This window comes from Rhamphochromis longiceps, linkage group LG15, assembly GCF_057381845.1.
Source record: "Rhamphochromis longiceps isolate RC_006_pf linkage group LG15, R_longiceps_female_GT1.1, whole genome shotgun sequence".
Lineage (NCBI taxonomy): Eukaryota > Metazoa > Chordata > Actinopteri > Cichliformes > Cichlidae > Rhamphochromis > Rhamphochromis longiceps.
In genome coordinates, this window is record NC_140571.1 from 13,666,886 (window position 1) to 13,689,242 (window position 22,357).

Here is a 22,357-nt window from a genome sequence, read left to right on the forward strand (position 1 = left end):
ATTTCACATCATAGTTTACCGCATGGCCGGAAAGAGCTAGCCACAAAAGATACTCCTTTACCTTCATTTTCAATCATCTTGAAGAACATTAACCAACAAAACTTTTAAAAAGGGGGCTAAAAGGCAAAACAGCAGATGGCAAACTTCTCATTAGTTTCCTTAGCATGGAAAATAAAGACACACCGTGTGACAATAGGAACCTGAAAGCAAAGCTGGACCAGAATTTTCAGTCTTGTCACATTTTTCTTACATTTCTTTAATGATAAACTAGAAAACATGTTTAATGTTTAAACCACTGGTACAATTTAAGCAAGTCTTCCTGCACTTCAACCCGTGTGTTTTTACAGAAGCCTGCTTTCAACACAAATGTGGGTTTAACTCCCAGCAGTGCGTGCACAACACCCGAACGCACACGTCACCCTTCGGAAACAGGCCTGAGAAAACCAGCGAGCTGCTAAGAGCACACAATGGTGCAGTCAGTTCCTGGATGCCAAAATGACCAGACTGTTTAGCTGGCTTCCAAATTGTCGGTGTGTGTGTCTCTGTGTGTTTGTGTATATGTATTTGTGTGTGTTTTACTGTCTGTTGTGACCACGTGTATGCAGCAATTTGCGCTCATTCCTCCATGTTTGAGCTACTTTAAATGTGTTAGCCTGTGAGTGTGTGCTGTGTCCACACCTCTCCCTGCCAGTCAAGTTTCCCTCAAATTGACGCGTTGCTGTTCCCCCGTAGCGCCAGTTTGCAGTGCCGTCCTGGTCCCTCCCAAACCACAAGGGACTCTTTGTTTGTAATTTATGAATTAGTGTGTGGTTTGGGTTACGAGAAGAGAGGGCAGGCCAGAGGCTAAGGCACAGGAACGGCAGCAGGTCTACTTGATTAGCTCAATGCTAACCCGATTTTGTTTATTATTCCAAATTATTACTTTGGAAGTCCTGCATAGAAAGAAGGAAAGCTCAAGATGACAGTAGACATGATTAATGGAGAAGAAAATGAATGGGCTTCTCTGTCTCTTTCCCTCTGCTTTTCTTTGTGTGTCTTTTGCGCCCACAGATGTGACTTCACGTTTGACAATGCCGTGATAATCTTTTTAAATCTGTGTCCAGCCATCAGATAAGGCTGGCGGCTCAGTTGTAAAAACAGTGCATACATAAAGCCTTCTCTTCATCTTCATAGTTTCATATATACAGCTTCATACTGAGCTGCCTGGAGCACTCTTTCCACCATCCGTTCACCCCCCTTGTCTCTTTTTCATCAAGTGGTTATATTTACTTTGTCTAGTCTGAATGGAACCTGGCACAGTATTATGCTTTGGCCTGGTCCTTCTTTTCACAAAATAGCAAAGCCCTTTCCAACCTCATCTTCTTTTTTTTACACTTGATTTGATTTTTATCCCTTTCTCCCTGTTCTCTGTTTTTGAAACTCAGCATGCATTCCTAATGGCTTCAGCTCTCCTAGAGAGATGTTTTCATTTTTTCCCCCCCTTCCTTCCTACTGACCTTCCTTCCTTCCCTCTTTCCTTCCAGGATGAGGCTTGAAAAAAAAGTGAAAGACATTTGAAGGGGGGTGAGGAGGTCCTCTGATTGCCAAAGCAGATGCCCCACTCAACCCCAAAACAAAAAAAGTTCCTGACATTCTTCAGCACCAACGTGCAGCTGCTTGCAGGCCAGGCTGGGGTTCTTCTGCCCCCCACATCCCCACCCAATACTTCCCCACCAGCATCTTGGTCTATATATCATCATCACGTTAACTGTGTAGCCTTAGCTCAAGCTGCTTCTCACTTTTATTTTCTATTTTTTATTATCTCCAGAGTCCAGAGCATCTGCCATGACTTAACCCATACTTCAAATCTAAATACCGGGGACCCCCACTCTCAAATTTTATATACTACAGTTTCACTGATAACAAGCTGACTTTACAAACTAATAATCATGTTAAAGGTTTGATAGTTCTGCTTCCAAAAGGTACAAGAATCTTTTCTTTTGTCTCGGGCCAGTTCTTTGTACTATGAAATCAGTGGCAGTTGTAGCAGACTTCTTTAGTCTTCTCCTGGGGGAATAGTGTTTTATCACTCCTCTGATGTCCAGGTTATTGCCTGGACTGGTCCAGGATAAAGGGATTTGAGGAGCTCATAGCTTTTGAGAGTAATTTATTTCCCACTGAGATTGTGAGGGTAAGTCCTCGGGATCGTGGCAGAATTAAAAGGTCAACAAGGTGAGAAAAGGAAAAAAAGCGCCCTAGCCCGGTGCACTTGGGCGCACAGAAGTTAACACTTGAAGATCTGAAACACACCAAGACACATGCACTTGTAGTCTATTGCCGTGTGAACATGCAGCAATGAGAGTGATGCACTGGTCACGGTGCAAGAGAAACAAAGTAAGATGAGCATTTATTCTATTCCCATTCACTTTTATATTGTTTAAACACTCTTTTGTTAGTTCATTTAGATATTTAAGTTTACCCGTTCATACTAATTGGTGTAGAAAGTGTCACACTTGCTGATCTAACTAAAGTAACTCTTAACAATGTCATGGCAGAGAACCTCTTGAAAGAATTAATTCAGCAGAGCTTTTTGCCTTTTAGTTGACCTTTAGCAGGTCACGCTTACCCAAATTAATATACTCTAGAGGGGAATCTGGTAAAGATCAAGGACACTGCACTTCACAGCGAGAATGTGTCCCTAAATATGTTGGCCACGTTCATAGTAGACTGGAGAAATGAAGAGCATTGTACTGTTAGCTTTGTCTACTCATGTCAGTGTTTTACGTGTATACAAGACGTGGGTCAGCCAATATCTGCCAATGATAGCTCTTTCTTCGTCTACCCCCCCCCCCATCCCCAGCTCACCCTGCCTCACCCCACCTCACCCCGCCTCATCCCCATTAAACTCAATTTGTTCTGAGACTTGAGGATCACTTTGAGCCCAGAAGCATGTGCTGCATGAGCAAAGCGATGCAGGGAAATGTATTTTAGAAAGTTTAGTGGTAACACTGTAAAAAAAAAAAAGAAGAAGAAGAAGAAGAAGAGAAGTAAAAAGAAAAGAAAAAAATAACTGCTTGAAGATGGGCCAAATAAAAGGCACTATCACAAATGCTTTTTAAACAGTTAATCAAAAATGTAGTTTGAGCGTGTGGTGTGTGCTCTGTAAGGTTTTGCAAAGTTACAGTACTTCTTATGATCTAACTCTTATATGTTTTAACTTTTATTTTGTTTTCTTATATGTTCTTTTATGTTTTGTGCCTGGTTAAGTCCTTATTAGATGTCAGCAGACTTTCAAAAAGCCCAAACGCTCCTCAGAAATCTACTGAGACCTCCAATCAAGGTTAAAATATGCAGCAGGATTACAGGGAACAGATTTAATGAAGACCCAGCATCTCAGTGAAGAGAATTTAAGATGAAGTTTGTTTTATCTAAACATGTGTTTTAACTCAGGACACATGTGATAGGTTTCAATATACAGTAAACATGTGTTGTGGATTGTGTTGCCTTGGTAGTTTTATCGCTGTTGTAGTTCAGGTTTTAGAAATTAGCAGACATGCTTAATGATGTCTTGAGATTTTACAGCCCAGGGTTTTCAAATGAAGCATTGAATGACTATCTACAGATGTGTTTTAGGTTTTCTTAGACTGGAGAACATCTGCTGCTACATAAATGTGTGCTTGTAATTTAAGATAACGCCTGAACTTTGGGGCTAATTTTTTTATGGTATTTCTGGATGAACTGTAAGATTTGTTGGAAATATTTAACAAGTAACAAAAAATATAATAATGTTGGAGTTATAGTGCATTTTATAATTTTTTTTAAATTCGGTCATCCCGTGTGAGGACTGTTTATACAATCATATTGCATTAGTACGTATTAAAAAGCAAACATTTTTTCTGGCCTTGCATTGAAGTCTATAACCTTTGAGTTTAGCATGATGTTCTCAACCTGACATCAGGACACTATTTATGCCACAAATCTGCTCAGAGATTGCATTGAAAAATCTTTTCAAATAGCACGGACATCATATGAGCTGTCCTAGTTCTGGCATGAGAGAATTGCTGTGATAATTATCTGAAACAATCTGCAGGACACAGAGCTCAAGTAGAAATGCGATGCCTCAAACAGCCGGGGTCAGTCCACTTATCACTTGTCCTGTGTGGAGGGTGGCTCTGCTGTAAACAATATTGACCTTTAATTGTTGTTTTCAGGGTCAAAGGTTATCTCTTATCAGCTGCTGTCACACACAGTATAAGGATATGCTGAAGGAAATAATCTTAACAGAATACGTCTCAAGGAATTCAGGTGTCGTTATTCTCCAGACGTCCAACTTCTTTTCTGTCTACTGTTTACAGAGCAGTATAATAAATACGTCTGAATCACAGGGTAGTTCAGGTTTTTGCTTTGTATTTTTGTAGTTTGTGTCGTCATCATTTTTGTCTATTAACATAATACTGATAACTTTAATCAGAATGAATGCATCAGCAACACAAAGCTGGGCTGAGTATAGTGTTAATAAAATCCACATGGTAGCCATTGTTGCTTGTGTCCAGATCTGTGGCAGCATTTCTGTTGCACTAGCTTTCAGTATTATTTCAAGAAAAGAAAGTATAGTTTTTACAGCCTCTCCTGCCCACTCCTAAAATAGGCATAATTACACCAGCAATTTAAAAACATGGAGCTACAATACTGGTTACAGTTGGTTCGTCCTTGGGAAGAAAAAGGTGCATTTCTGTTGTTTGTAAAAAGAAAAGAAAAAGAAATTAAAGTTAATTACTGAGCCTCAGTGGTGTTTTTGACTGTACCAAATAAGCCAGACTGGTGAAATCCAGTCTTTCGCCTAACCTAGGGTTCCTTGTTTCAGGTAAGTGATGACCATCTAAAGGTGAGAGTGGTGTTGATACCTTCATCCAGTGCTCTGTGAGATGTAGTATTAACTTACACCTTTGATTGCCATTTCAAATTCATTTTCTTTACCATTTATTTAACTTCTGGTGCCTCTTCAAGAATAGATTTTAATCTCAATCACACTTTCATATGAATAAATAAAGGATAATGGGGTTGATTTTAGATGCAACACTTGACAGCAATATTATTGCTTGTAGGCTTAAAATATATTTTCACTATTTGGGACGTATCCCAAAGTCTTTCTTAAATAGCCTACAGGCTCTGAGGCTCAGCCTAGCCCAGTACAGTAGAACCATGCTGCGCTGTTATTTAAAAATCTGCCACAGAACTCCAGCACTCTGATCTTGAGCCAGAACCCGCTGATCTACGCTCCAAACACCACCATGGCCTCACTCTTCCTTTCCCTTCCAGCTGAGGATGAAGGGATGATGGAAGGAGGGATGGTGAGAGAAAAAGAGGGAGGGAGGCATTCTCTTTCTGGCCTTCTTTGGCATGCTTTTTTTCTCCTCTTTTCCCAGCAGCCCATCTGTTTCCTGTCTGCAACATGACACCAGTGCCCGATTAGGTTCTGCTACTCTTGAGGTGTGTGTGTGTGTGTGTGCGCGCGTGTGCTATTGGAGGGATTATGATTGGCTGCCATACACCTAGTCATTTATGTTGGTACAAACTGGCCCATGTGGTTGCATGTGATCCAAGTGTGATATAATAGCATCGCTAAAAATGTGTGGGAACCTCTGACTTCTGTCACTGAATCGTATTGAGCATGCTCAGTGGCTGATATATTGTGGTAATGCATTATTCTACTCTTTTCACGCTTGTTTTCATTAAAAAGTGAGAATGTTCTTCAGATATCAGTACACTGAGCACTCTGTGCAGAAAAGAAATGCACATTTTGAGCTGTCATTCAGGTATATGCTGTGGCTAAAATGGCTGTTTTCTTAATCTGGCCAGTGTTTGGATCTTGGCTCTTATAACAGTAACAGAGCTGTGTGGATTAGCCGAGATAATCCCCACTCTGTTCTTCTTCACCCTCTATGGCAGCAAAACTGGGAAAGTGAAAATGTATCAAATGGACATCTTGTACATCAGCTCAAAGTACCCTTCCCTTTTTGTTGCATGTCTTTCCCTTTTTCACTGGTTTTTCTCTGTCTAACCCTGTCTGATGGGGATTTTCCACCCTTAGGCCCGCACTGAAAAGCTGGATGCTCCGCTCTCCTACTGTGTTTGTTTTTAATTGACGCACATAAAGACGTCCGTCAGCTAAGGCCAAGCCAGACCTCCAAGTTGTGTTTGGCAAGGCCACAGTGGATGCACTGGATTCAGGGCTCCGTAGGTCTAGTTATAGCCTTCCCCAAACCAGACAGACTGTGGGATGCTCCTTTATATAATCCAAGATTTTCGTAGCTGGGCTAATAGAGGGAAACACTCATCAGGTCTCTGTTGTCATAGTCCTTGACACATTAACCCTCTCAAGGCAGGCGTTGCCGATTTGCAACAGTTAAAAACTAACAACCTGATTACCCCACATACATATTTTATGAGTTTTTTTACTCAGAAGTACCACTGCAGGACTTGGTTGTGCATTAGCAACAAAAAGTTTAATTTGAGCCTGAGAGGGTTAAAATAGAGTGAAGTACCAATTCAGAAGTGTCAAGAAGTTGATTGACTGTAAAGAAGCCGGTGATCAATTTGGTAAAGCGGTGGAGACAGAAAAGCACTAGGATGTGTTGATAAATGAATGAAATAATGTTCTATTATGTAGATACAACAGTAAAAAAATACATTGAGAGAAACATAAAAATGCATTAAAAAATGACAGAGCCTCTTTAAAATTCTTATAGACGGCCACGTTCTGTGTTTTGATCACAAGATTTCTGCTCTGGCACTGTTAATATGACAGTTGCCCTATAAAGGTCAGGGCTGGTGAGCTCGTGGGTGGTCTTCTACTGCCTAAGAATCCTTTTAAATCTAAACTTTGGCTTCTCATACTGCTGGTAGCTAACGCTACAAGAACATTTAACAAACGTCTACATTAAAATGTCTAAATCATAAAATGTTACTTAAAATTTGTCAAGGCTGTAAAATTAAGAATAAGAAAAAAAACATTATTACTCACTTTAATGAATTCAGATAAACTCATTAGCATATGCTTACTTACATTTAAGCAATAGTTGAAATCCTTCTCACATCTGCTCTTTAAATATGCTTACAGAGCGGTGAGAATGCTAGTGTGGTATAAAGACAGGAAACCAGTCAAAATAACTCTTTTGACTCACCTACCTACAAAGCTAACTCATTAGCATAATGTATGAGAAATGATCAGTTTCTTTTCTCTTCTTGCTTTTCTGTCTCTGCTGTTCTTAAAGGTCAACAGCTCAGTGTGCTCAAAGGATGTTCTTCATTGTGTGTGTATGAGTTAATGTTAGGTTTTGACCCATGTGTCAGGATATGTTTGTGTCTCCCTTGTGTTAGCATCACACCCCCTGCAGAATCCCTGTTTTGTTGATACACATCTTACTGGTCACAGTGCATTTTCTAACTCTATAAGCCACAGCTTCTTTTTAGCGGTTCTACAACCTTTTGTTACAGGAAAGATTCATAACACAGTGTGAATTAAAATGCACAGATCTTCTCATCTCTGACAAGGAGCTGAAATATTGTTTTCAGTCCTAGTATTTCGTACTGTAAGTTAGGTCAACTGCTTTTTGCTAGTAACTTTAAACTCATAACAAAGCTCGTTTTGAAATAAAGAGAAAATTGATGTTTCATAACTAATATATTTCCACCCAAATACTGACACAACTTTTTTTAGTAAAAACCTCAGACCCTATTGGGGAGATGACTGATAAAATAATAATTGTAATAACTTCCCTTTCTTCTCTTTTTTATTAAAGCAGTGAACATCAGTGCCAGAATTTATTGAAACTTAGCTCACCTCCTGTGCTTACTGTTCTGGACTTTCTACATTAGCTTACAAGAACTGATGTTTGTGATTTAAAATATAAAGATATCCTCCAGCCCCCAGTGTGTTAGGAGTCTTGCCAACTATTGGCTCTACTGTAGCTATTAAAAATACTAATTTGTCTTTTGGATGACTTACAATGTACCCCATTTTGAAGAAACCAAACCTAGATCCTACTGTCTGTAATATCTATATTTTAAATCCCTTTTTAATCTAAGTTCTGTTAAGGATATACTGTTTACTATAGAGACACAGTTTCTACCACTGCTCTCAGTCAGAGCAGTTAAACTACTTCTGAGAGTGTTAAATGACCTGCAGTGCCCTTGGGTGCAGGTGATTTCTCTGTTTTATTATTAAACATCAAGCACTAATTAAGAGGCCACATGGATTTCTGCCTGTATTGGACTCTAATGTCAAATTTGTGATCTGTGGTGCCCCACAGGGTGTGGTTCTGGGACCCCTGTAGTTCATTTTATATCTGTTACGTTTAAGACAGATACATTGAAGACAGTTTTAACATTAGATATCACTTATTCACCATGATGTCCAGCTTTATTTGTCCTTCAGACCATATGTGGTTAATAAGTTAATTATTTATATGACTAATGAGCTGCCTGAAGGCTATCAGTGAAATAAAAATACAGCTCAGTGCAATAGAGTTTCTTGACGCTGGCCCAGACAATGTACCTCTCTTAATCAGGAATAGTAAAAACACCCTCTGTACTATTCCTTTATTTAATTTGGTCAGTATTTAATCTACTAACTGTTAGATTAAATAACCTTAATCTAAAGGGTATTTTCAATCAGTTCCTGCCCTTCAGCGCCCATGTAAAAACAGCTTTTTTAACCTAATTTTATTACGTCTTAGAAATATTAGTGAATTCAGATCCATATTCTCTATAGTGGAGCTGGAGATTCGTTTATGCTCAGTAATTTGCCAACTACAAAGGTCAGTGTACATTGCCTCCTAGGGCAGATAGAACCTTCAGGAACTCCTTCCTCTGTTACTCTGTGTAAACTATTCAGATCCATATTTGTGCTGTAGAATTTGATTGGTGTCTCAACAGAGTTTTATGTGCATTTACCCTCCTCCACAGGCCTGAATGCACATTTGAATTGTGTGTGCGTTTGTCTTTATAAAGAGTATGTCTAAGAGAGAGAGAGAGAGACAAGGATTCAGCTCCCTTTCATCATCTAAGCACATGCTGGCTACATGCTGGATCTCTAACATCCACCAGGCACTTCAACCACGGCAGCAGGTGTTTATTTTAAAGACTGTTGTAAAAGTGTCTCTGGCTGCCTCTGTGTCTGTCACTCCTCTCTCTCTGATGGCCTCTTGTTCTCTGTCTGTCTGCTCTCTCTTACCCCTGAGGCCATGTATATGCATCTGCTTTTAAAGACCGTGATCTAGGTTGACACAGGCAAAACGAGTCAGGAGACACACACACAAATGCAGGCAGCAACACAAATAGATAACCAACTGTACTCAAAAAGCATCTGCAATGGGGATGGAATGCCAAAGCTTTGAGGCCTCATAGGACACGTTTGCATCAACTGAATTTGAGATTGAATACTCCAATTGGAGTAATGCATGTGCTCCCCTGTGAAAATGCCAAGAAAACTAAAAACAAGCAGATAAATGAAATGTTTTTAGCAGTTCTGCTCATCTTTTCCTATCTCGTCTGTCCTCCCTCCTCTTGATCACAAGCAGCTGTTGAGGGCAGTCTGCGATAGAAGTTGCCTCCTAAAATCTATTTTTGGAACTGATTCTAATAATAGTCCATATTAAAATAGTGTCAAAACTCCCCTTAGGTGGGAGACATTTGGCAAGTGTATGGGTGGGGTATAGAGCCTCTACTTTTTGGTATTAACCAAAATTCGCCCATGTACCTATTTAAAAAGGTGTCCGTAGCCAGTTCTAGACAGTATTTTATGATAGCAACATTTCTAATTGGCTTCTGTGTCAACTAAAGTGTAATGTTTGAGAACTGCTTTCAAAAAAATTTCAAACAATACCCAGCTCACACCCTGCGTTTTGGTAGTAGACTAAACGAACCGTGTGTAGTCTCATCCATTTGTGTGTGCAGTGTGTATTTGTCATGATAAGACCGATGACGGCTGACCCAGACCTCACTGTTATTATCACTGTGCAGGCCTGACCACTAATATAGCCCAGCGCTCTGTCAGCACATGGAGAAAAAAATACGTATTTAAATACACAAGAGCAAGTCAACTCCCACACTTCAATTTAAGCACGATGGTGCTTAAGTTATCATTAGGTTTTTGTCTCTGGAATACAGAAGGCTATTACTTAGTCTGAAAGCTGTCAGTTATGATTCACTCTCACTTTGGGTTTGTGTAATTACCTGACAATGACAGGGCACAGGAGCACATATGATAGACAAGTGCTATATGAGGCAGGTGGTAGTGTTTAACCAGAATGATAAAGAGGGAAGAATCAAATCACAGAGCATGTAATGAAACACAGATGCTGAAACTTTTGTGTTATGCTGTTATGAGTGTGTATTCTATTGTTTAGAACAACGGGCTGTAATGTAATTTAGTCCATTCTAGTGTTTACTGAAAAGACTGTGTGTTATACAAAGGTCTTAAACACTGCATTGGACTGTGAGGTTATACTGTCACAGGGTCCTAATGGTCTTTTCTCACAATTGCTACGTTAACTTGCTAAATTGTATAGTTCTTCTACTCTGAAGCTGAGGCTTTGCACTGATTTTATACTCAAGAAAAGCATTAATCTATTACTCTGTTGAGAAAAAGTGTGACCACAGTTTGGATTAACAGCAGCACACAATTGGATCATACCTTTAAAGCATTAATGACAGAACCATACTATCTTTGTACTCACTGCTCTCTGTTTGCTCCTTAGTTTAATGGAGTTCAATGAGACTCATTCAGTGCCGACTTCAGTCAATCTTTGAGAATTCATCTTTGGTGTGAAGCAGTGTCTTTCTAACTTTTACTATACGACACTTGCATCTCATCCACTTTTATTATTCCTGATTTTTAAATTCCTTAATTTAAAATTAACCTCTTATGCATTGTGTCATATATACACTGACCAGACACTTCACTAGGTACATCTTGCTAGAACCAGGTTTGAACACCCTTTGCCTTCAAAACTGACTTCATACTTCATGGCATAGATTCAACAAGATGATAGAAGCATTGCTCATCGATATTTGATAGAATCACAGAGTTGTTGCAGATTTGGACTGAAATCTGGTGACTCTGGAAGCCGTTTGAGTACAGTGAAGTCATTGTCATGTGCAGGAAACAAGTCTGTTGATTTGAGCTTTGTGATATGGTGCATTATGTTTTTTATGGAAGCATCCAACAGAAGATGGGTACACTCTAGTATTCAAACAATGCTCAACTGTTATTAAGGGGCGTGCCAAGAAAATATCATCCACATCACTGAACCACCAAAACTGGCTGAATCTGTTGATAGAGCGCAGGACTGATTCATGCTTTCATGTCATTTACACCAACTACGTGACCCTACCATCCAAATGTCAGTGCAGAAATCAGACTCATCTCTTCAAGCAAAGTTTTACCACTCTTGGTCCAATTTTGGACTGGAAAAATGAATTGTAGCTTTAGTTTCCTGGTCTTAGCTGACAAGAGTGGCCCATGGTATAGTCTTCTGCTGCTGTAGCTCAGCAATGCTGTGATGAGTGGTTTGAGTTACTGTTGCTTTCCTATCAGATAGAAGCAGTTTGGCCATTTTCCTCTGACCTGGGGCGTCAACAAAGCATTTTTGCACAGAGGAAACCTGCTCACTGGATATTTTCTCTTTTTTGGACCATTCCCTTTAAACCCTAGAGATGGCTGTATGAGAAAATCCTAGTATATCAGATGAGCCCATCTGGCACCAACAACAATGGCACATTCAAAGTCTCATAAAACATGTTGCTACAACACTCTAATGCTCAGCTAGAACTTCAGCAGGTTGCCTTGACCTTGTCTACATGCCAAAATTCACTGATTGCCTATTTGTTTTGAGGCGCAGGTGTACCTAATAAAGTGGCTTGTATCAGTTATAGTGTTACATTTTTATTATATTAGGTCATCCAAAAGCTCAGGCTTAAGGTTGCTCTAAATGCTCTGTTTCAGACAGCTCCACACACCTGCTCGCCGGTCCTTTTGTTTGCAAAGGGGAGCCAATCAGAAGAAAGCTGACTTATATGGAGGGTACCCTTAAATAGAGAGGAGCTCATCATCATTATCCACTCATTTGTTGTTGATCCTATTATATCACTGACAAAAACGTTGGCTTAGTACTGATGGCATATATTCTGTTAAGGCAGGCTTACAGATCATTCCTCCATGAACAGATGGCAAGGAGGGAGCTGAAGTGGAAAATTAAAGTAATTTAATTGAGCATTTCACGTCAGTATGAATGATATTGGCATTAACTTGTCTTTTTGTCACTTTAGAGCTTCGTCTGTCACTGCTAATTTAAAGCTTAACGAAGTCTTTTGTTCAGGCGTGCAAGAGACTGAGCGAGAATGAAAGAATGTGGACTGCCAACATGCTTAGTAACTGCCAACCTTTAATAAAGTTGACTAAACAGTACACAAAGACTTACATTCATTTGTATATGACAAAAAATGATAAAAAATTATCATAATTTTTCAGAGTAGCATCACAGTTTATCTTTCATTGAAGTAGCAGGTCCCCAGTAGACTTCATGTTGCCAAGTGTTGATTTTATTAACTGCCTTGCACAGCCAGTTGTTGCTTGCAGCTAAAGATAGCACCATTGTTTAGATCATCCTTGACATATGTTGGAACATGCTTGTTGAAAGCTGTTGCCTTTATTTCTGTCACGTGTGGATTTTAGACGGCACGACTATTTCACAACTATTTTTTCCCTCTCTGCTTTGTTTCAGTAACTCACGCCCTCTGTCCTGTATGCAAAAGGACTACGTCATTTGCTGGTCTCATCAGCCCTCTGCACACTAAAAACTCAGTATCCCATTACCTCACAACACTGACATGAAGGAGTGCGTTTAGGCGGGTGGCTTGATTTGATGATTCAGCGCTGGTCTCATCCTTGTTTGCCCAGTGGAACATCAGATAATGCTGAGCTTTTGCTGATCTCTAGTGTGGCCCGACTCTCCCACATCCAGCCAATAAAGATTTGGGAGTAGCAGTGTGTTAGGTATGTAAAGAAAGTGGGTGGAAGAGATGGTCATTTAAGTACACTTCCAGCATTAAAAGTGTGTTCTGGATAGGTGTTATAAATGGAGAAATATGTCATGTTAACATAGCAGGAGACACAAGTTGGGCTGTCTTTGGTTCATATGCAGGCTGAGTGGATCTGTTCACTGCCTACTTTTTTAATGCATGCTTAAAACTCGGAGTGAGGTCATGGGTGAAGATATAAACTCTAGCATGTGTCTGTGTGGGGTCTGAGGGGATAGCTCCACAGCTGAGTGATTTTCTCACTGATTGTTATGACCCCCGCGCTGTCAACAGAGCATCTATTTCTATCTCTGAATGGATGATGTGTGGATGATGCCAACTGTGTGTGTGGACTGTTTAAATATCCCACACGGCTGGGATTTGGAAGTTTAACCAATGGTTGTGGTGAAGTGAGAGTGTTCATGTTGAGGTCCCATGCCGGGGCGTCTGTGTGTATGTGTGTTTGCATACATTAGCATTTGTGGGTATCTCACAGCAGAGGGTTGTGTGTTATCCATTAGAGTAAGTGGGGAAAAATTCTACGCAGGGTTTGGGGTTTTGAGCTGTTCCACTCTCTCCATTCTGGAATGCATTCCCAACCCACAGTATCCTGACTCTGGATGCTTTTAGACTGTATCACCTTCATAATGGGTCTTACACAGACTGCATACCTGCATTATTGCATATTAGAAAAGCTTCATCAGGACATGGCCTTCGTTTATTTCGAGCTTTAACAATCCACACTGACAAGATAACTTGACGCAACTTTTTGCATTATTCATTTAAGCATCTGAGCCAAAACATAAAGCAGAAAAGGTTTCTCCGCCCCTCCAAGATGTGAGGTTTGATTCTCAAATTTTCTCAAAGTTTTTTCAAATTCTTAATCTGGTTTTTTTTTTATGTTTTTCTAGGAGAAGGGGAAATACATGCAGTAATTTATTGAAACATCTGAAAGCATACATGGAAATAAAGTACATGAGGCAAAATTCTAACAAGCTTCCCGAGGGACAATAAAAGCTCTTCTCTGGATGTCGCCTGCCCTTTGTCGCATTCCCTATAAAGATGATCCCATACTGCTTACTCAATGTCAGGGTCTGGGAACTCAGGAGGGTAATCCATGATTGATAGTGTTCGACTGTGTGTTTTCCTATGCACGTATGCTTTTACAGCAATATGTTTGAGGATGTTTGTCATGCTCAGAAATTGAGTCATTGCCATTTAGATGCTTTCCAAATGATGCCGCATGTTGGATCGAAATCTGACAGCACTTTTCAATGAGTTTTGGCAAGATCCCCAAAAGCATTGGCTGAAATTCAGCCCCAAACCATGACAGAGCCTCCAGTGTGTATCTCTTGAGTTAGGTGCCTTTTATGCTTGAATGATTCATAGGTCATGTTAGGTGGCCTTACAAACAAATAAAATACCCAAGTCACATAGAAGGACTAGATTGAAAATGAGTGAAAAAGCAGCCAATGTCCAAAGAAAAACTTTGAAAGACATTTAGAAAGACTCAAGAATTATTTTGAGCACAAAGTAAAGTTTAACATCTTTAGGTTCTGTATTTTACAGGTGTGGGAGGCAAAAAGTGGTTGTTTTGTGAAAACTAACCTTTTAGCATGTCTTTGAGCTAATGTAGCATAAAATGTAAATTTACAGCTATTCTGATCTAGAAAGTAAATGTAAGACTTACAGCATGCATCATAAAACAGTCAAGTTGTGTAAATTTGATACCATTTATATTTAATGAACTAAAACCACTGGCATTCTCCTTTATGGATACCACAGTCTCATTGTGCAGTATTTTTGTACACACATGCATGTACACTGCTACTGAACCTAATGGAGTAATATAAGAAATTTGGATTCCTCAAACTCGCATAAAAATGGAAGCAGAACCAGGAAAGGTCTTCGGTGTAGACCACCAGTCCCTTGGTAGAGTTCACATTACTGGTGCAAAAGCTGGTCTACTTTGTATAAATAAGACGAGAGTGAGTGTGTTAATCATGCTCACCGACACACGCGCTCTCAATCATGCAAGCACGGGGATATTTAGAAAAAAAAACATAAATTTTCACAGTGTGAGGTCAAAGTAGTACAAACATGGCTGTAAGACCCCAGCTTTGTATTACACTTATGCACTTATGTTGTTTTATACCATTCTTATCTGGAAAATGCAAAATCATGCTGCTTATTGAATACTGGCAGCCTCCCACACTGCTATTAAATGTGCTCTCTCTCTCTCTCTCATTCACACACACACACACACACACACACACACACACACACACACACACACACACACACACACACACACACACACACACACACACACACACACACACAGTGATACCCAAGCTCAATAAGCTGCTGTCAGCTGGATGGTGTTAGAGTGTTACGCTGTGGGTTGGAGAGAAAGAGCAAAGGGAGGGAGAGGTGGAATGCAATCTCAACACCTTCAGCTTCTGCCCTATTCACCTTGCATGTTATTTTGCAGGAATGCCATTAGCTAAGTGAAAAATGACTGTGTGTGTGTGTATGTGTACGGGTTGGTGGATGGCTTCATGAGTATGTGCATGCAGATGTCTGTCTACATGCCTGCCTGTGTGGGAAGCAGAGACTTGAAAGGACATAATAGAACATTAAAAGCATTTTGTGAATCTGAGTGTCCATAAACATTGAGTTTTTTGAGGCACTGCCTTTATTTGTGTATCAAGTGAAAGTGGAGCCTTAACCAGCACTTTAATGTCGTAGATTAAGTTGGCACTGGCTGTGTGCTGATGAAAACCAGACGTTTTTGCTCAGACTTCCTACACACATGCACACGTGTGCGTGCACATTGTGTCAGTCGACTGGTTCTTTTGAAGAGTCCATTTAAGAAAAATGTATTACCCAATCTGTTATGTGTTTTGCCATCTAACCGTGTTTATTATCCATTATACAACAGATTAAAGAGTCAAGCTATTTTTGAAATGATAAATATCTCATTTGAAACAAACTCTGGAAGTTTCTGACACGGGAAACGACTCCCATCTCTATGCAGTGTCTCCATGTCTATTTTACAGTTTCTTGCGCTCATTTTTGGGGTCAAATTTTAGGCGGCTGAAGCTGACCAACCATCAAGGATGCCCTTAAACAATACCTCAAACATCTAGTCTTCAGCAGTCTCCCGTCTAAACCCATAAAGGCAAAAGTATGTGCAAATTATTGGCCGAGGTCTTTGAGATTTACTATGGTTTAATATTTCATTATATCCCTTCTGGCTTATAGGGCTTTGTCCCAACTGTGTTCTGCAATGGTCAGCATATGGCTCACAAACACAGACACATACAGACATGCACACACTCTCTGGCCTGCAGAGCCCAGTGAAAACAAAGCTGGGCTCTGCCAGTGTAAACACAGCCCATTGTTAAGGGCACTCTTTCCCGCCTCGTATCTTCGCTCCCTGTGGCGATCCAGGGCTCTGAGAGGTACAGTTCTGGGACAGATCCCATGTAACAGAGTTATATTAAGAAGTTCGAGGACTCATTTGCTCCACATTTATGTGACCATGTCATTATAACGAAGGCTGGAGAGTGTGATTTATGTGCTGGGTTTCGCTCCCTTGCACTCCTCTGTCTCTCTTTTACTGATTTAGTTTAAATGCTTGGCTCCTTAAGCGTGGTTTGCGGTCGCTTATTTTGAGGGGTTTTAGCTTTTTGACACTTATTTTTAGAAAGGCAGCAGTCAATATACTATACTATACTGTACCGTTTTTTGTTAGCAAATAAAGTGTACAGAAAAACTTGGCAGACTATTGTTTTGGATGATTGATGGACTGTGTGTGCATGTGCATTGGCCAGGTAATGCATCCGATTACATAGTCTTTTGTTAGTGAGGAAAATGCATGTTTCACAGTGTGTATAAGCCACATTGTCCCCTCTTCAGCTATGACTCTGGTCCACATGTGCAGCCAATTAGGACCAATCAGAAGCCTATAATAAGGGCGTGGCATGGCACCACGGCAACATGGCAGTGGGGGAGTTGTAAAGCCCTGTGATTAGTGTGTCAGACTGATGAGAAGGAACAAGGGAACCTGCCAGGCCAAATCTCACTTCTTAATTTTGCTTTTTTTTTTTATATCCTCTCAGTTTGACCCAACCAAACCAGGTTAGTTTGGGCTTCTAAGTCTGATTTTTAAAAATCTTTTCTGTTGACAGATCACACACGAGATAACACAATTATATAAAGTTTTTTACAGATATGAAAATCTTATTTTCACTTTTCTACTCAAGCATTCAAAGTGCTTTAAATAACATTTTTCATTCATCATTCACAGACAAATTTATACAAGTGCTTTCTATCTAACATTCACACATCAGGAGCAGCACTGATTTCAGTATTTTTCCCAAGAATATGTAAAAATACAAATATACATGTATGTTTATACAACTGGTGAGAAACTACATTGCTAATGGTCTTCTTTAAACTGAAACAAAGATCAGAAATCATATACTGGTTGTTACTTGATGTTGAGGAGGTTAAAGTCAGACCTGTTAGATCCAAGTCCTCCAGGAACAAGAGCTGTTGAAACTACTTTAAGTGCAGTCTTTAAACTGCTGTAAGAAAAACGTCTTTTTCATGTCTATTGCTCTCTCTGTTTAATTGTCAGAAGTTAAAATGGTATTGATTGTACAGGGTGGGCCATTTATATGGATACACCGTAATAACATGGGAATGGCTGGTGATATTAAAGTCCTGTTTGTGGCACATTAGTATATGTGAGGGGGCAAGATGGGTGGTGACCATGGTGGCCATTTAGAAGTCGGCCATCTTGGATACATTTGTTTTTTAAATAGGAAGAGGGCCATGTGACACATCAAACTTATTGGTAATGTCACAAGAAAAACAATGGAGTGCTTGGATTCAATGTAACTTTATTCTTTCATGAGTTATTTACAAGTTTCTGACCACATTTCCGTGTTAAGACTCACATTTTTTCCGTGTTGTCTCATTCTTCTTTGATGCACGGCACAAAAATCTACCAAGTCAACCTTAAGAAAATGGTTTGCATATTAATTTGGTCTTAAACACCATAAATGCATCCTGCAAAGTAGAGGCAACATACTGGTTTACTTAAGCAGCCATATCCTCCATCTTTATTTATTGCTTCTTCAAAGAGAGCTCTTTGTCTGCTTAATTGTCCTGTTGTGGAAGAACAGGTTTAGTACGAAGATCATGTAACTGTGGCCACCAGCATTTCTTATCAGACAGTACTGTCCAATATCCGATAAAGGCAAAATGTCACAGTATAATTACACAAATTGTATCATGCAATCTTTTCATCATTGCCTACAACTGGAAAAATGTGCACAAGCCGAAAGCAGCATCCAGTGCAACGGGGGAGTGTGGCCTGCTCTGCTCCTTCCTGTGCTTTGATTGGCTCTTGGATCACTGCCAAAATACGTCTCTGGTAATTTGATCAGCGTGTTTATCGTCGTCCTTTAAACAAATGCTGAATTTTTACCCCAATTTTCATGTCATAATTTTACTATTAGTACTGATGATCTCCCGGGGGGAAAAAGCAGCAGATTTGTCTTTGTGGCCGTTGTTCGCAAACAGCAGTGAAAATGTAAGAATGACCAACAGCTGGACAGACAGTCATCTGTTCAGCTGTGAATGGTCAGCCAGTCTGACAGAGCGGACAAACACGGTGACCGGAGCACGGCTCGGCCTCCGAAACCACATGTGAGCCGGCAGGAATGTATAGCCCAGTAGGTTTGTGTCTGGGTGAAACTTCCTTGACTAACAGGACACTGTTAGGTTGGGGGGTTGTGATGGCGGGGGCAGCGTAACTTTTGGGAACTTGCATGCATGGTCCGGAAGAGTGTGTGAATCATGGCCACAACGCTGTCTGACACCGTCGGTGACAGCATACTCTTGAGTATGTTTACCTTTGTTTGACTCCTAATGAAATGAATCAGCAGTTGATGTGAGTCTTAATCCTTATCAACAACAGCAACAAATACGACAGACTGCACAGCTGTGTGCACTAGAGGGTAGAGAAGAAGATAGTTCTGATCAAAAACTGGTTGCTTTGAAAATATAATCCAGTATATTGCTTTACAAATACTGCATTGCCCTTTACCTCCTTTACCTACAAATACTCCAATACTGCATTGTCTAATTATGCTCTGTTCTGTCTTTCTTTTCCCTAAACACCCCTTCCTTGCTTTACTTCCTTCTCTTTGTAGTCCCAAAGAAGTTGCTCCACGAGCAGGGCCCCAGACCACCAGCCTACCACCCAGCACCCAGCGCCCATGACCCTAACATAGTGGGAGACAGCCCTCCTGAGGGGAGCTCAGTCAAAAGCCCTGACACTGTTCCAGGTGAGACAAATGACAACTATAGTGTATAAGCTCATACACTCTCACCCCCCACCCCCCCATGAAATGTAGTTAACGCTAAACAGGTTTGAGGCCTCTTGAGCATCAGACCTTGATCTAATTCAGGTCTTAAGTCAGAGCGTGGTTGTGTGCGTTTTCAAAGTAACACAAGTTCAACTGTTTCCATATGGATCCTTTCTGATTGATGGTACTCACAATATACTCCTTCCCAACAACCAATGATTGCACTGCATGTACAACAACCTAAGTCAGGCTTTCAAATTCCCAGAGAATGAATGACCAAGAACAACGGAATGAGAGAATGAAAAAGAATAGACGCCAGCAAGAAAGAAACTTAACCCTCCTGCCATCCTTTAAAAAACTCACACCCATCACCCTAGGGACCATTCTCAGCCACGCCATAAAAAGACCATATATCCATATTTTATTCCACTTTAAATTAGCCAACCTTGTAAAACTACTTCTCCCTGAAATATTCATGTAAAGTTTTAATTATATTTTCGTTGTTTTAACCCTTCAAATCCCAGTGTTATTACATGAGCGCCCTGTGTTATAAGCCCCAAAAACCAAAAAACGAAACTAAATATTTCCACAAAAAACCAGTTGAAGTAATATGTGATTGTCATTATAAGTAGGCCTTTAGATGGACCAAAGATTGGCACCAACATACATTTTGACCTGCCATTATTTTTTTTGCATTTTTTTTGCAATTTAAAAATTAAAACTTCAAGGCCCTGAGTCTTCATTGACATCCAAGAAAAGAAGAAAAAATAAAATCATATGATGATAATTTGGGGTTGAAAAATAGTGTTTATAATGGAAGTCAATGGGCAGAAAATGGTCCCCAGGGTGATGGGTGTGGGGATTTCTGCTGCTCAGCCATTTTAGGCTGATTTAAGGAATTCACACTGGAATATTAACATTGACAGGTAAAAACTATCCTGTGGCAAGTTTGGTTATATTCCACTGAACACAGTGGAAATGGCAGCCATTTAACACATAGCAGTGGCACAAAAAGGTCCCAAGAAGGCAGGAAGGTTAAACAAAGCTTTATTCATGAGCAATGGTGGCCTGCATCCAGCACACTAATTACTCTGCTAGGCTACTGGCACTGTGCTGATTAGGAGGATAGAAGAATGAATGAGCAGTTAAGAGAGGTAGAGGACAGAAGACGTGTGCTGTAGCGCTGACGGTTCCTGATGCATGAATTTCTCCTCCTTATTGCCACGAATGTACGCACTGCTCAAAAACTAACTCTGGAATAACCTTTTTTGTGAGATTGTGTGATAGCAGATAAAACAGGGCGAAGACGAGGTTTTCAAAAGAAATATTCAACCAAATAAAGATGTGATTCACTGTAAATTCAGGTGCCTTGTTCTTCTTACTTTAGCATTTCTCTTTAGTTAATGTTAGACTGCACAAAATGATGGGTATGTTGACATAGATTGAATCTTTTTGCTTGATCACCAAAGGTAGCCATGCAGACAGCAAAGGCTCCAGGAAGTCACTGCCCTCTGCCAAAAAATAGTCCAGGAAGTGGCATACCATAAAAACACTACTTACTGTATTTACTATATAACACAAGTGAGTACATGCATAATTGAAGAGGCAGATTTGAACTTTTAGACTAATGCACCACTAATAAACTACTTGTATCCATTTGCTTCCCATCATAAGCTAATAAGGATATTTATATTAATCATACATGGATTAATATAAATATTAATTTTCTCATTCAATTTTGATTTCTCAGATTTTAAAAGCTTTGTGTGTTGTACTACTGCCTTGATAAATTATGCCTTTTCTATCGCTGTTATCATATATTCCTCACTCTGTACACTTATGTGCTTGTTACTATAATTCAGCAAAACTATGTGATGCTTAAGACCATGATATCATAGCTTTTAGAGGAATACCATTATATATATAAACATGGATTTCGAATGCAGTCTTGTTTATTTCCTATCCTTGCAAAATTGGTTTTATGTGTACAAGTTAAAATACAGCTTTGTAAACATCATATGGCACAAACACAAACACTGAACTTTTTATTGTCTCCATCTTTGGTTCCAGCTGCTTCTTGATGTGGCATTGCTGCTGTGCAGTTCACACAGATTACTTGACTTTTCTTTTTCCATTTATTTCATTGAAGTCAAGCTCTTTCTTTGTGCATTGCACGACATGATCTTAGGTTGAATTCACTGGGATGTCGTGTTAACACACACCTGAACACACTGGACCAATGAACTGACAACACTTTTGTTTTTATAGAGGTGCTAACACTTGCTGACTGTCAGTTAATGAAGTGCATTTGATTAGCAATATCTGGCTGGTATGTATGCTCTTATTGCCTAAGGAAGTAAGAAGGGTGTCTTTAGTTTCCCACAGGAATGCTAGTCCTCTGAACACAAATGTATTGTTTCGTAGAGACAACAGTATAACAACAACGTATTTTATATTTTCATTGATAATGTGACAAAAGTTGTCTGTTTTCTGTGAGTTGAGACAGATTGCGGTTGAACGTTAGCTCATGTGTGCAACATAGCCGTAGGTCCAGGTGGAAGCATTTACCTCATCAGCGAGCACTTCCAGTATAAACTGCATTTATCAGATAAAGAGAGCCCGACACACCTTAGAGACTCTACAATTAGAGGTCATTCCTGCGTGTGACAAATCACCAGAGTATGCTTACCTTCATTGACAAAAGAAATAAAGCATGTAAAAATGACTATGCAACCACACACACAGAGAGAGAGAGCTCAGGTCACTAAACTAAATGCTTCTGTTTATTTTGACTGTCTGAGGTTTGGTTGCTTTTTTTCAGTGGAGCTAAACTTGCAGTAGTTCCACGCTACCCCATAAACAACTATGTCAGGTAAACTAAAGGCAGCTGTAACATGAGTATGAATCCCCAT

At 39.9% G+C, this 22,357-nt stretch overlaps 1 protein-coding gene across 2 annotated transcripts in view; it reads left to right on the forward strand.

Moving 5' to 3' along the window:
• The window catches only part of eva1aa (eva-1 homolog A, regulator of programmed cell death a), a 77,091-nt gene that overhangs the window by 50,725 nt on the left and 4,009 nt on the right, over positions 1 to 22,357 (forward strand). For both annotated transcript variants that reach the window (XM_085381263.1, XM_085381264.1), the window contains one exon: positions 19,290 to 19,424. In XM_085381263.1, the coding sequence (XP_085237389.1) occupies positions 19,290 to 19,424 (135 nt within the window). The remainder of the gene's footprint in view (positions 1 to 19,289; positions 19,425 to 22,357) is intronic.